Genomic DNA, 13978 nt, shown 5'->3' on the forward strand with positions numbered 1-13978 from the left:
TTTAAGTTAGAAAATAATTACTCTCTCTCTCTCTCTCTCTCTCTCTCAACCCCTTTTGCCAAATGTAAAACTTACTTTTGAACCTTTTTTCGGGGTGGTGATGGAGGGTTCAGTAAATTTAACTGTGGGGATAATTCTCGTAGAATAGACCATAAAACCTTGAATAAATCCAGATTGTCATATACATACCGTCCATCCAGCCATTATATAATTAGGGGTTTCATTTGGACCACCATTAATCCAAATTTGAGCAGTTGTAGACTGAGAAAGTTCTACAGTTGGATTGTATACATTAATGTCTGCAGAAGCTCCATGAACTACTCTGTCTTTCTTCCCATAATTAATATCCGCAATCTGAATGATAATCAATTCTTGTGGTTAAAAAAACATTTGGCATTGATGAAAAAAAGATTCAATCGATTGCTATTTTCATAATTCAAAGAAACATAAGTTTATGCTACCAATCATGTGCTTATTTCACATAAATCGGGGGCTATAAAAAATCCAACATTTTTTTGCTCCTTTCAACTGGATACATTTGATTTGAACAAAAACTATATAAAAGGAGAAATTTCTAGAAACATTAGTTTTAATTATTTCAAAATAATTTTTATGTAGAAAAGTGGGGGGACTCAATTCCTAAAACAAGTTGGTGGCAATCACAGGCTTCAATGTTGTATAGGTTCATCTTTAACTCTTCGTAAATTTCAGCATAAGAGCATGGTGAGCCATGTGAATTTCCAATCCTAATGACCCTTATCCAACGGTTAAATTTGTCATAGAAGCCTTCCATTGGTTTGAAAGATATAAATGCAAGGGGAAAAAAACCCACCAAGGGAAAAGTTCAATGGTTGGGTTTAACCATGAGATTTGACATATAAACAGTCCAAAACAAGCTCTATCTAGTATTTGTCCAATAATGATACGGTTATGAATTGTCATGTTAGTGGGGTGGGTATATTAGTTAGCATGGGTTAGTTGTTCAATTATCTGGTTATCTAGTTGTAAATAAGTTAAATCTAGTGTTGTGTCGTGGGGTAGTGGGAGTAGTTAAGCAATGTATATAAAGGTGTGGGAAAGACTTATAATGTGAATGGAAACTAAACTGGTAGTAGCTAGTTGTGTAACCACTGATTCCTTAGCCTATTTAATAGCAGCATGGAAAGAGAAAAAGAAATCTTTGAAATTCCTAATCTATCTCTTAAGAGATGAGGTAGGCTTTCTCATCAAAGCCAAGACGTCCAACTTCGTCCATAAAGCAACAAAAAAAATCCCTGTTTTCTCTCTTATTTTTTTATTTTTTTCTTCGTCCTCTTTCGTGCATGTATCATCTGGTATTAGAGCCCACAGGTGCCACCAGTGGATTTTCTACATTTTCTCTTTTGAGAAAGGAGGTCGTGACTTTATCAATTAAGCCAAGAGAAGACCACTGGCTGAAGCAACATGGAAGGATCTAGATTCCAAGGCAATTCAAATTTCAATGAATGATCTCAACGACAAGACCTTTAGGGGGATGGATTGATAGGCCTTAAGACTATTATGTTAGTGAGGTGGGGTATTTTAGCTAGTATGGGTTATTTGTTTAACTATCTAGTTATCTAGTTATAGATCAGATAAATGTAGTGTTGTGTCGTGGGGTAGTGGGAGTGCTTGGATCCGACTCCTCTACTTCCGCTTGCCCGGTATTGCCGTGTGCTTGTGTGTGGGGCGCACCGCTAGGGCAGGACGGTACATCCTCTTGTGTGTGCAGGCGAGGCGAAGAGAGGAGTCGAAAGGAGTCCTTAAGCAATGTGTATGGAGGTGTGGGAAAGACTTGTAATGTGAATGAGAACTATAGTAGTAGTAGTTGTGTAACCATTGATTCCTCTGCCTATTTAATGGCAGCATGGAAAGGAATAAAGAAGTCTTTGAAATTACTAATATAGCTCTTAAGAGATGAGGTAGGCTTTCTCACCAAAGCCAGGACGTCACAACGAAATTTCTATATATTTTCTCTTTTATCTCTTCTATCTTCTCTTATTTTTCTCGTCACCCTCTCTTGTGCATGTATCATATAACTACACCATCCATCAAGAAATATCTTCTTAGCCATGCTTATCTATGGAAAATCCAAATTGTAAGGTCTCTTAATAGAGTTGAATGACAAGACAATATTAGTGTAGAGGAAACCATTTAGCTAGGATAAGTCTTAGTTAATTCATGAATTATTGACATTATAAGTTGGTTATTACTTACAAATTGTCCAGGGATGTGTCTCTTGCTTTGGCTAATATTAGTAGAGAATTCTCTTGATAAAGCTCTAGCCCATAAAAGATCTTCTTTTGTAGTCCTTCGAATTGGAACTGTTCCTTGGGGACATTTTTCGCGCCTTAATATAATTTGCAAAGGTTCAGTTGCTGACGAAGTATTATTTGCCTCTCCTTTCGGGAAAAAACTAGGTTTCATCTGTAAGAAATCATAATGAAAAAAAAAAAAAAAATTGTTGAGATGTTAGATCAAACTTTCATTCTAACATAAGTGGTAATAACAGATAGATTAGTTCAAATTTCAAATAAGAATAGAGTTTCCCTCCACCCATGGTGAATGGAATCCCATTCACTGAGGGGCATGAGTGGGCGGGAATGTGTATCAGGAGGGTATTTTAGAATATACTAAAACCCTAGGAGGGGCTTGTGAACCCTACGATGGTGGTTGAACCGTCCTCTATGGGTGGGTGGAAAACTGTCCTTCAAATAATTATAAAATATTATTTTATTATAATGCAATTTAATTTTCTTTTAGTTCTTTTGATCAGTGTGTACTTTGTATAGCAGTTTTGAAACTTTATGCTGAAATGTGATGAGTGAAAGGGTTTTATGGCCTACTATGAGTTATGACATGGACCCAACAATGATATGCTGATATGGAAACTAGTGATATATTCCAACAATTGTGTGGTTGCAATTAAAATCAAACGAAGGGAAATGATATTAAAATAAAATAAAATGATATAGTGATTGTGTAACTAATTAAAAAATTATTATATATCTATCAAATTTTACTTTACAATTTTACTTTACTTTTCCACAAAAGTTCTTGGATTTGAATGGTATAATATGATAAGGGTACAAATAAATCTATTTAAAAAGTCCAACTAGTATATTTGCTATGATTTTAAGTTAGCATTTCTATTTTACTTTTTAAAAGTAATCTACTTCCCTCCATTTCAAGATAATGAATTAATGAAATTTTCAAAAATGTGTCCGTGAAGGTGGCCCTGATTATTTGTGGCAAGAAGGTGAAATATATATAGGGAGTGTCAAAATAACACCACTATTAATGTATTTAGAATTTGACATTTTCATTTAATTTCCCCTTGTCTTATTATAAAAAAAAATTAATGCAATTTTTCTCGATGAGGGTAAATCTGTCATTTCAAATAGGAACTGCATTAGATGACTTTAAATTTTTTTAAATGCCATTTTTTAACTCTAAATTAAGTACTACTTTAAATAAATTTTAGGAATAAAACAAGGGGCAAAAAAGCAAGATTACACACACATATACATACATACATACATACATACATACATACATACATACATATATATATATATATATATATATATATATATATATATATATATATATATATTACTTAATTATATCAAAGAGGAAATGACATACCTGGATTTTGTGATCTTTAAGCAATGGATGACTAAAAGCAGGTTGCTTGAAGAAATCAACACAATCAAGGATATCACCCTCTTTTGTCTGCAAGAAGAGAAGAAAAAATAAATAACTGAGAAGGATCAAAATTCCAATGCTCTAGTTAACCAAACAGAGCTTTGTAACATCAAAAGATCTTCAATACAGTGTGTATAAAAAATCCATGGATTTTCAATGGAGATCTAAAGTACACCCTACTCTAATGGTCTTGAGAGGAGGCACATTTAGAATCTTGAGTTGCCTTTCCAGCTCCAAATCATCTTCAATTTGATCCCCCTTCTTTTTTGCTTCTACCCCATTGCTTTTCAAATCTACAAGATACATAACTATAAGAAACAATATGATGGTATCCGTCAAACCTTTTCTCATGGAAACACCAATAACCACCCCAAAAAAAGTCATGGTCAATTGGAAACACTTGTTTACATGCCCAATTCAACACATACAGTGGCCTACTTATATACAAAAGAAATTAGTAGAAGGAAGCAATAATGAATTGTATTTTTTTTTTGTTTTACATTTATTATATCCAATATATGGTAAGTAATCATAAATGCTTTTCATGTATTCTATCCAGGGGTGCAAGTTTGACCTTGTTGACCGAATCTGCCCTGGCCCGCCTTGAGCCTGAACAAGGCCTGGGCTGAGATACCCTGGCTTTGAGGGGTCAGACCAGGCCAAGGTTGAAACCTCATAGTGAGCCTGGCCCACAAGATCTCTACTTGGTCGCATGGTATCTACACAAGCGTCTGGGCTAATGGGGGAGCACATTTGGGTATCTATCCAGGGGGCATAAGTGTCAATTCATTGTGCCCTGTGAGAAGGCATAGGAAACACCACCAAGTAGAGATCTTTTTCTTGTATATATATAGGGAAGCAGTTTTCTGCACGGGAGTGTGGCCTACGCCAACATTCCCATGTGTCTATCTCTCTCCTCCTTAAAACAAGGAGGCAGAGATGTCTTTTCACATGGGGAGGAGAGGGATAGACTCATGGGAGTGCTGGCGTAGGCCACATTCCTGGACAGAGAACTTTTTCCCATATATATATAAAACTTTAAACGTCACACACATTTTGTTATATAATATAGTATATATGAAGATGGCAACTTTTTTTTTTTGATAGGGTATGAAGATAATAACTGATATAATATATTTTATTATAGTGTTATTTTATGTAAATTTGATCATTTTCTCCTCGGCCAACCTAGCCCATGCATCTCTCCCTTCCCCCTCCCCATGATCAAGACCAATCAGGATCAGCCTGGCCCGAGTCGCCCGACCCTAAGGGTGGATCATGATTGGATTTTTCAAGCTCTGAGTCAGGGGTGGGCCGAGCTTGGGCCCACCCAAGGAGACTCAGGGTTGGGATGGGATTTTAAAAATTTTGGCCCAACCCAACCCTAGTTGCCGCCCTGATATTTCTATCTAGAAAGTAAGCAAGAAAATCTTCCATATATAATCTGCGAAAGTTATTTATTTTTCATATATGGTAAATAATCATATACTTACAATATATTCTATCTAGCAAGTAAGCAAGAAAAGCTTCCATATATAATCTGCGAAAGTTATTTATTTACCATATATATGGTAAATAATCATATACGACTTACCATGTATTCAATCTAGAAAGTAAGAAAGAAAATCTTCCTATATGTGATATGCGGAAGTTATTTATTTACAATATAAATTCCCATTCCTTTAAAACATCAAAATCACTTTAGAGTCCTTATTTAACATTTTCCCGTATATGCTTCCCCAGTTAGAGAAGAGGAACTAGAGTGGCAAGACTACAAATGAGAGTTTAAAGCCCATTTATACTGATTCAGAAAATGTTCAGAACAGGATTTTGGCAAAGAATCCATTGAAGGGACTAACTCTTAAAAGTTGACAAAGAGTCACCACCTCAATTAGGGTATAGAACCTACCTATGCACATTTTCTTATTGCGGCTACTTCCATTACTTATGGGGATCCTCCCATTGGTCCCCTGCTTAAATGCTCCAAAACAGAACGCAACCAAGTTTCCTTCTGCTAGTAGTGAAAACAAGGAAGTATTTCTCCAAGATCTATTGTGTTGTGAAATCTTCTCTACAAGTTCATTTCAAAGATCTTGGCCAATAGAATTCAGCAGGTTGTAGGTTTCCTTGTCTCTCCTAATCAATCTGTCTTTATTAAAGGTAGATCCATCGCCAACAATATCCTGGTTTGTCATGATGTCGTCAGGGGGATTACTAACAATAACTCCTCCCGTTCGGTCGTCCTTAAAATTGATATTCATAAGGCGTATGACTCGTTGAGTTGGATCTATCTCTTCTATATGATGGAGTCTATGGGATTTCCTGGGAGGTTTATCTTGCGGGTAAAACAATGTGTGATGACTCCTATGTTTTCTATCCTTGTGAATGAAAGTCTAGTAGATTATTTTGCTAGCAGGAAGGTTATTAGACATGGAGATCCTCTTTCCCCTTATTTATTCACTCTTGCCATGAAAGGTTTATCTGTTGTTGAATTAGACAGTTGAATATAGGAGGGTCCTGCTTATCCCTAGATGTAAGCCTTTATTGATCTCCCATTTGGTATTTGCAGATGATTTGATGATATTTGGTAGAACAGATTATGAATCTATATCAGCGGTGATGGATACTCTCACTATCTTCTCCTCTATCATTATTGGAGGGGTGGATCATATGATTCGTGAGAACCTAGGTCAGATAAAAAGATTTATTGAATCTCACCTTCCTATAAAATATCTTGGAATTCCTTTGATCTCAAGGAAACTGAAAGCTAGTGATTGTGCCCCTCTATTTGATTTGATTAGAAAGAGATTAGAAGGTTGGAAATCACGGTTCCTCTCTTTTTCCAGCCAACTTTAGTTAATTAATTTTGTTATTCAACATGGATACATTTATTGGTTTGGATTATTTGGGTTATCTGGGCATGTAATAAAAAAAATAGAATCAATGTTATCAACTTTCTTGTGGTCTGGGCCGTCCTTGGAGAGAAAAATTCATTATATAACTTGGGATGATAGCTATAAGCCTAAAAAGGAGGGAGTCTAGGGGTGAGGCGTATTAAAGATACGAATATCATTGGAGTTTTGAACCAAGTTTGGTGGGTGGCTTCCAAAAAGGATTCTCTTTGGGCAAAATGGATCCAACATTGATACCTGAAAATGGATTCCATTTGGACTGTTCATTCGACTTAAAGTTGTTCCTGGGTTTGGCTAAATATCTAAGTTCCTATGGATAAAAGAACATATCAACAAATATATAACCCAACCAAATATTTAACCTTCTCTGTTCAATGATTGGCCTTTTGAGCTACATTGGTGGTTTCTTTGGGCAAACCCATAGTTGGATGGGGAAGCCATCTACTTGGAGCCACTTATCAAGTTTTGGGTTCAATCTTAATTGTAAGACTCACCAGCCTACCCTAGTATTTTCAAAGGTTAAACTGAAGCTATCCTAAATTACAAAGTTTAAAGTTTCAAAGCTTTTAATATCTTGTTACAATAGAATGGGTTTAGGTTGAAATGTGATGAATGGATGATGATGCAACAACACATCCATAAAACTGAGTGACAACAGAGACGCACTGGAAATCCCAACCTCTTTTCTTTTGTTAGGGGTTGTTTTTATGTGATGAAACATTCCAACGATGGGGGTAGCTTCCCACCCCCCTCCCCCTCCTTTGGTTATGGATTACTTCATTATACCATACTTGGCATGTAATCTAAGTACCCAAAGCATAGAGTGAGAGTGAGAAGCAAGAGCTAAAGTGTTACAGTGCCAAATCTGGGATATTCATAAATTTGAACTTGTTATGAGAGTGTATTTAGATCCCTCAAATGGACTTTGAGGGTTGTATATATTTGAATGTCTCTCAATTGTTATAAAATATGCGGCCCACAGTGACATTTCTCTCTTCTATTCTGATCATCTGGGCCCCATAAGGATGATACCATTTTCTAATCTCCGATTGCTCTTGTAGTGTGAAGATTTATTCTTACACTGTCCGTGTAAGAAACCCTCTCTAAAAAATAAATAAATAAATAAATAAAAGGATTAAGCATTTTTCCATCACAGACATTCCTAATGCATTCGGTCGTCCTTAATATCCAAAAATGCTAGGACAACGAGGTTTCCCATTAAACGGCATCCCTTTAAAACACTGTCTTATGTGGAACATACTGTTCAAAATTGTGTGAAATTTGTTAGTTTGAGTTTTAAAAGGGGATGGAGGGAAAAATCAGATGAAAATTCTGTTAGGATAGCCATTAAGGAGAGGGTGCCCAAGTACCTATTAATCCATCCACATCCTCTTTCATATCCGATGTGGGACACTGAGACTATTCTTCTTTGCCTTATGCGTGGATATCCTAACAATCTCCCCCTCCACGCGGATGGCAAACACGTGGAGCTTGAGATCCCGATCCCCCCCTCCACGCGAGAGCTGACGTGGAGCCTGAGATCAAACCCCGAGAACCCTCGACCAAATGAAAATTTCCATGCCCCGGCTCTCATTCCACTTGTTAGGAACTTGGGTCTTATCCTCCAAAATAGACCGAATGAAGTGATACCTCAACTGAATGTGCTTTGTCCTTGAATGAAAGGCTGAGTTCCTTGTGAGATGAATAGCATTTTGGCTGTCACTCCATAATATGCTATTCTCTTGCACCCAACCCAACTCCTCCATAAACTTCTGAAGCCAAGTCATCTCATTACTTGCTTCAGCTACAGCAACGTACTCTGCCTCTGTGGTTGAAAGAGCAACCACCTTCTGTAGCTTAGAAATCCAGCTAACTGCGGTTCCACCTACAATGAAAACATATCCTGTAGTACTCCTTCCACCATCTCTGTCTCCTGAATGATCTAAATCAACAAAGCCTTATACATCAACATTAGTACAACCAAAGCATAAACAGTAGTTGGACATACCTCTTAGATACCTAAGTATCCACTGGACTGCTTTCCAATGCTCCTTTCCTGGGTTTTGTAGAAACCTACTAACAACTCCCACTGCATGTGCAATGTCAGGCCTTGTACTCACCATTGCATACATCAAGCTCCCAACTACTGATGAATATGGCACTTTTGCCATGAACTCTTTCTCCTCAACTATAAAAGGACACAAATCCTTTGAAAGCTTGAAATGAGCGGCCAACAGAGTAGTAACTGGCTTTACCTTGTCCATGTTGAATCTCTTCAACACTTTCTCCACATACTCTTCTTGGGATAGCCACAACTTCTTCTCTTTTCTCTCTCCTTATTTGCATGCCAAGGATCTGCTTTGCTTTACCCAAATCCTTCATGTCAAGGACTTTGGACAGATTTTTCTTGAGATCACTTATTCTTTGCATGTTATTTCCTACAACCAATATATCATCTACATACAATGCAAGAATAATAAAATCTCCATTTTTAAACTTTTGAAAATAAACACAATGGTCAAATTGATATCTTGCAAATTTCTTGTCCTGCATAAACTTGTCAAATTTCAAATACCATTACCTTGGAGCTTGCTTGAGGCCATACAGGCTCCTATTTAGTTTACACACCACCTTCTCCTTGCCCTTCACTTCAAGTCCTTCAGGTTGATGCATGTAAATCTCTTCATTCAAATCTCCATGGAGAAATGCAGTTTTAACATCTAATTGCTCTAGATGTAAATCTTCTACAGCTACAATGCTCAACAGAATACAGATTGAAGTCATCTTAATAACAGGGGAGAAAATTTCTTGAAAGTCATTACCTTTCTTTTGTGCAAACCCCTTTACTACAAACCTTGCTTTGTACCTCTTTGTTCCTTCAGCTTCACTTTTCACTCTATATACCCATTTATTGTGCAATGCTTTCTTTCCTGCTGGCAACTTCACCAGATTCCAAGTCTTGTTCTTCTTTAATGAGTCCAGCTCTTCTTTCATAGCTTGCTCCCACTTGACCTTGGACTTATCCTGCATCGCTAAAACATTCTGGCTCACCAGAATCAGTATACAAAATAAATTTCAAAGAAGGAGAATATCTTCTAGGAGGTTTGATTGTCCTTACTGATCTTCTCAGAACATGAGTTTTTAATTCTTGCTCTTGAAGACCATCATGATTATTATCATCATCATAGTTTCTGCTCCCAGACTCACCATCTGAATCTTCAAACTCACCATCTGAGATTCCAGATTCATCATTCAAACTTTCTGGCAGTCCTTGTGCACTAGGTATGGTCTCACCTATAGTCTCATCAAGTTCAAAGAATTCTGTTTCTTCTTTTCCCTTCTGTTGCTGCCTATTCTTGTACATGCAGTTCTCATTGAATATAACATTTCTACTCCTGATGATTTTGTTATGCTCATAATCCCATAAATGATAACCAAAAGCATCTCCACCATATCCAATAAAAGCTCACTTAACAGATTTAGAATCTAATTTCTGCCTATTTTCTTTATCAACAAGAGCATAAGCATTGCAACCAAAAGTTTTCAGAAAAGAATAATTCACCTGTTTTTCAGTCCAGGCCTCCTATGGAATACCTCCATCTAATGCACTAGATGGGCTTCTACTGATCAAGAACACTACTGTGTCAATAGCTACTGCCCAGAACTGTAGTGCCAATCCAGAATGGATCTTCATACTCCTTGCACGTTCCAGGATGGTTCTATTCATTCTTTCTGTAACTCCATTTTCTTGTGGTGTCCTTGGTACTTTTTCCAATCTCCTTATTCCATTAAGGGCACAGTATTCTTTGAAACCTCTATCACTGCACTCCCCACCATTGTCAATCTTAAGACTCTTAACTTTGTTTTCTGTTTTAGATTCTACAAGGGCTTTCCATTCCTTGAAAACATCAAAAACATCAGATTTATTTTTGATAGTAAAATCCCATGTTTTTCTGGTTACGCCATCTATAAACGAAACAAAGTAAGATTTACCACCAAAAGATTTTACCTGACCTGCTCCCCAAACATCTAAATGAATTAGTTCTAACTTCTCCAATTTCTTTTCTCTTCCTCCTTTGTGGAAATTGACTCTCTTTTATTTTCCATTCACACAGTATTCACAGAACTCAAAGTCAATATTCTTCAGGTCAGGCAATAGATTCCTTGAGTGAAGCTTCTTCATGCTCATATCACACAACTGCCCAAGTCTAGGATGCCAGAGTGTGGTATTCTCATCTGCAGAAGCTACTGAAACAGTTTTATCATTAGTACCGGTAAACATATACAAGGTACCATGCAAATTACCCTTGGCCACAATCAGAGACCCCCTTGTAATTTTCCATTGGCCCTTACCAAAGCCAACACTGTACCCTTGACTGTCCAGCTTCTTTGTCGAGATGAGGTTCTTCTTCAAATCCGGGACATGTCGTGCCTCTTTCAATTTAGGTGTCCACCATTTGAAAATTTTAGAAAAATTATCCCTTTTCTTGCAATCTTACACATTTGTCCATTTCCTACAGTGACATGTCCAAAATCACTATGAACATAATCACAAAAATATTGCTTATGCGAAGTACAATGAAAGGATGCTTCAGAGTCAATAAACCAAACTTTAGATTTAACATCTACTGATGCAGATAAACATAAATCATTGTATACATGATCATTTGTAGAAGCCAAGTTTGCTTCTTTCTCATTTGATTGCTTGCCCTTTTCATCCTTGTTATTCCCTTTCTAGCAATCTTTCTTCAAATGACCCAGTTTGCCGCAGTTCCAACACTTCCTAAACTTCCCATCATTTTTCCCTTTTTCTCTTCCTTTCAACTGTGATCTTCTTCTGGATTTGGACTTTCTCCCACTCGAGCCACTTCCTTTTTCTTTTTGTCTTCCTCTTGTTTCTGCTGACAGGCTAGTAGCAGATGAGGTTGCCTCAGAACTATTTCTACGCATCTCATCACTCAATATGCGACTGACAACATCATGTATTGAAAATTAAATTTCCAGTGATAGTATTGCTCACTGCCATAACCAGGTTGTTCCAACTTTCTGATAGAGAACACAAGAACATCAAAGCCCTAAGCTCATCATCAAAATTAATATCTACAGATTGCAATTGACTAGTGACCATATTAAACTCATTCAAATGATAAACAACAGATCCAGAATCAGACATAGTCATATTAAACAATTTCTTCATAAGAAATACTTTGTTAAAAGCAGAGGGTTTTTCATATAACTTAGCTAGAGCGGTCATCACTCCGGCGGTAGTTGTCTCCTTTGTGATGTTGAAGGCCACCTGTGACGTGAGCGACAACCTCACCATCGACAACGTTTTTCGATCAAGAATCTTCCACTCTTCTTCCTTCATCGCCTCTGGTTTCTTTCCTTCAAGTAGTTGATACAAATCCTTCTAAAAAAGAAGGTCTTCCATCTGCATCTTCCACCACTGAAAGTTCTGACCGTTGAACTTCTCAATCCTAGTCTTTCCATCTTCTGTCATCGCTCCCACTCAAGCTAAATACGAAAAACCTTTGATCTGCTTCTTGAACCGAAGGTCTGATACCAGTCGTTAAGAAAAACAATGCCCAGAATGGTGATTTGTAGAAGAAAAATGAAAATAGACATTTTTCGGCATTCCGAGGTCATTTCGAGGCCGAAACGGCCCTCCGAAGATCTCAACTGCACTTTCTGGACCAAATCAAGCTTCACCAACAACAAACTCTTTGTACTTCCATTGCTTATGTGCTTCAACTTGAAAATCTAATGAACCATTGCACAAAGAGGCTATAAGAGTTAAAACTTGCAGATCAAATCAGACATTGAGTATGAGTCACTAAGCAAAGGGATCAAAATATTGAGCTACAACTTGCAAATCTGCCAATAACAGAGGTAGTTTGTGTTTTGGCCTTTGAGCCATTGAGTAATATTTTTTAGTGGTTGTGAGGTGAAGGGTATTGAGGCCTTGATCCTTGTGTGATGTGTTTCTCCTACCTTGCAAAGAGAGTATGTTGATATCAGGAGATCATTGTGTGCGGAAATTTCAAGTCAATAAGGGGTTTAGGAGTGGACGTTGACGGTAGGTCGTGTCGAACCACTATAAATTTGTGTGTACACTCTCCTCTTTTCTTATATTCTCCATTTATTTTATTGTGTATTTGTTTAACAAACAAATTGTTGGAATTTTGAGATAGAGTGAATAGAAAGAGTACAATAATTCGCTTCCTTGGGAATTCCAGCAGAGATGGAGGTTTTACAGTGGCTACCTTGTAAATATGGGGTGGAGGATAACCCATTGTTACAGAGAGATTAATGGGGTAGCAGATATTTTAGCGAAGAGGGCTGCTTTAACAAGGATATCTAGTACCTGGGATGCTGCTCCAGATTTCATTGTCAATGAGATGAGGTGGGATGCAACTTTAAGGCCGAGATATTGATTCTCTAGGTGATTGGGGGAGATCCTTGTATGTTGAGTGTGGAGCTTCCCTATTGATGGCCATGCCAAAGGTGAGGAATGTTCTCCAACATATTGGTTGAACACTGTATCTGTAACTTTATTTTATTTCTTTAATACAAACATCTGCTGACCTTTAGTTAAAAAAAAAAATAGAAAGTAAATTGGGATAAGATTCTGCATTACCTAATTCATGAAAATAACATGAACACATACACACACTTAGAGAGAGATTCTTTTATTCATGATAAAAATTAACAAAAACAAAATTCTTCTAGCTAAGGGAAAATTATATGTTCCAAGGAAAAACTAGTCACACTTGCCACCAATTCCTCCAAATGTGAAACTATCTCCTTTATCAGGTTCATAATCATTATAACTTATATCATAGCAATGATTTCCATCCACACGCACTTCTATGTCTGCTGGCTTTGAAGGATGTGCGATATAATATTCCGCATTCACAAACTCCAACTTATTAAAAAAACATGGAGATGGCTCACGCGGAAAGCGACCATTTCCCATTGGAGGGCTAACACCATCAGAACCAGCCATTGCAAGCCCTCCCCAAGAAACACCTTTAGCACCATCTGCTAAATAAGTAAATAAGTCCTTTGGCCAGTAACCAACATGTTCATTATTATTTCCAATGACCAACCACCAGTTCCCGCTATTTTTATCCTACAAGTGATAAAACAAAATAAATACCTAGTTAGTCAGTCCAAAAAATGTAGTGAAATTGGTCTAAATGTGATCCAAAGTATCAAAAGATTATTAATGTTCCCAAGTGGGAAACATAATTCATAAGACTTTGGACTTCGATGTAAGTCTCTTACTCTACTCATTCATAGTGGCATTGTGAATCTTAGGAACAAAAATTGACCGCTGC

At 37.1% G+C, this 13978-nt stretch overlaps 2 protein-coding genes across 2 annotated transcripts; both read right to left on the bottom strand.

Moving 5' to 3' along the window:
* Positions 1 to 2172: 2172 nt before the first annotated feature.
* On the bottom strand, positions 2173 to 4040 carry LOC122665827. The gene is made up of 3 exons (XM_043861961.1): positions 3907 to 4040; positions 3667 to 3753; positions 2173 to 2445 (listed from the first exon to the last, which is right to left on the bottom strand). The coding sequence occupies exons 1-3, from the start codon at positions 4030 to 4032 to the stop codon at positions 2173 to 2175; spliced, it is 486 nt and encodes a 161-aa protein (XP_043717896.1). The 5' UTR covers positions 4033 to 4040.
* A 9358-nt stretch (positions 4041 to 13398) lies between these two features.
* LOC122665828 lies at positions 13399 to 13934 on the bottom strand. The gene is made up of 2 exons (XM_043861962.1): positions 13926 to 13934; positions 13399 to 13770 (listed from the first exon to the last, which is right to left on the bottom strand). The coding sequence occupies exons 1-2, from the start codon at positions 13932 to 13934 to the stop codon at positions 13399 to 13401; spliced, it is 381 nt and encodes a 126-aa protein (XP_043717897.1).
* Between the last annotated feature and the right edge of the window lie 44 nt (positions 13935 to 13978).

This window comes from Telopea speciosissima, chromosome 6 (assembly GCF_018873765.1).
Source record: "Telopea speciosissima isolate NSW1024214 ecotype Mountain lineage chromosome 6, Tspe_v1, whole genome shotgun sequence".
Taxonomy (NCBI): domain Eukaryota; kingdom Viridiplantae; phylum Streptophyta; class Magnoliopsida; order Proteales; family Proteaceae; genus Telopea; species Telopea speciosissima.

Excerpts from the sequence above, each read along its gene's own strand:
- LOC122665827 (XM_043861961.1), bottom strand. The coding sequence starts at position 4,032 with ATGTATCTTGTAGATTTGAAAAGCAATGGGGTAGAAGCAAAAAAGAAG. Across the intron at positions 3,754-3,906 it reads CTCCTCTCAAGACCATTAGA|ACAAAAGAGGGTGATATCCT; the intron begins GTAGGGTGTACT and ends CTCTTCTTGCAG. Across the intron at positions 2,446-3,666 it reads TTAAAGATCACAAAATCCAG|ATGAAACCTAGTTTTTTCCC; the intron begins GTATGTCATTTC and ends GATTTCTTACAG.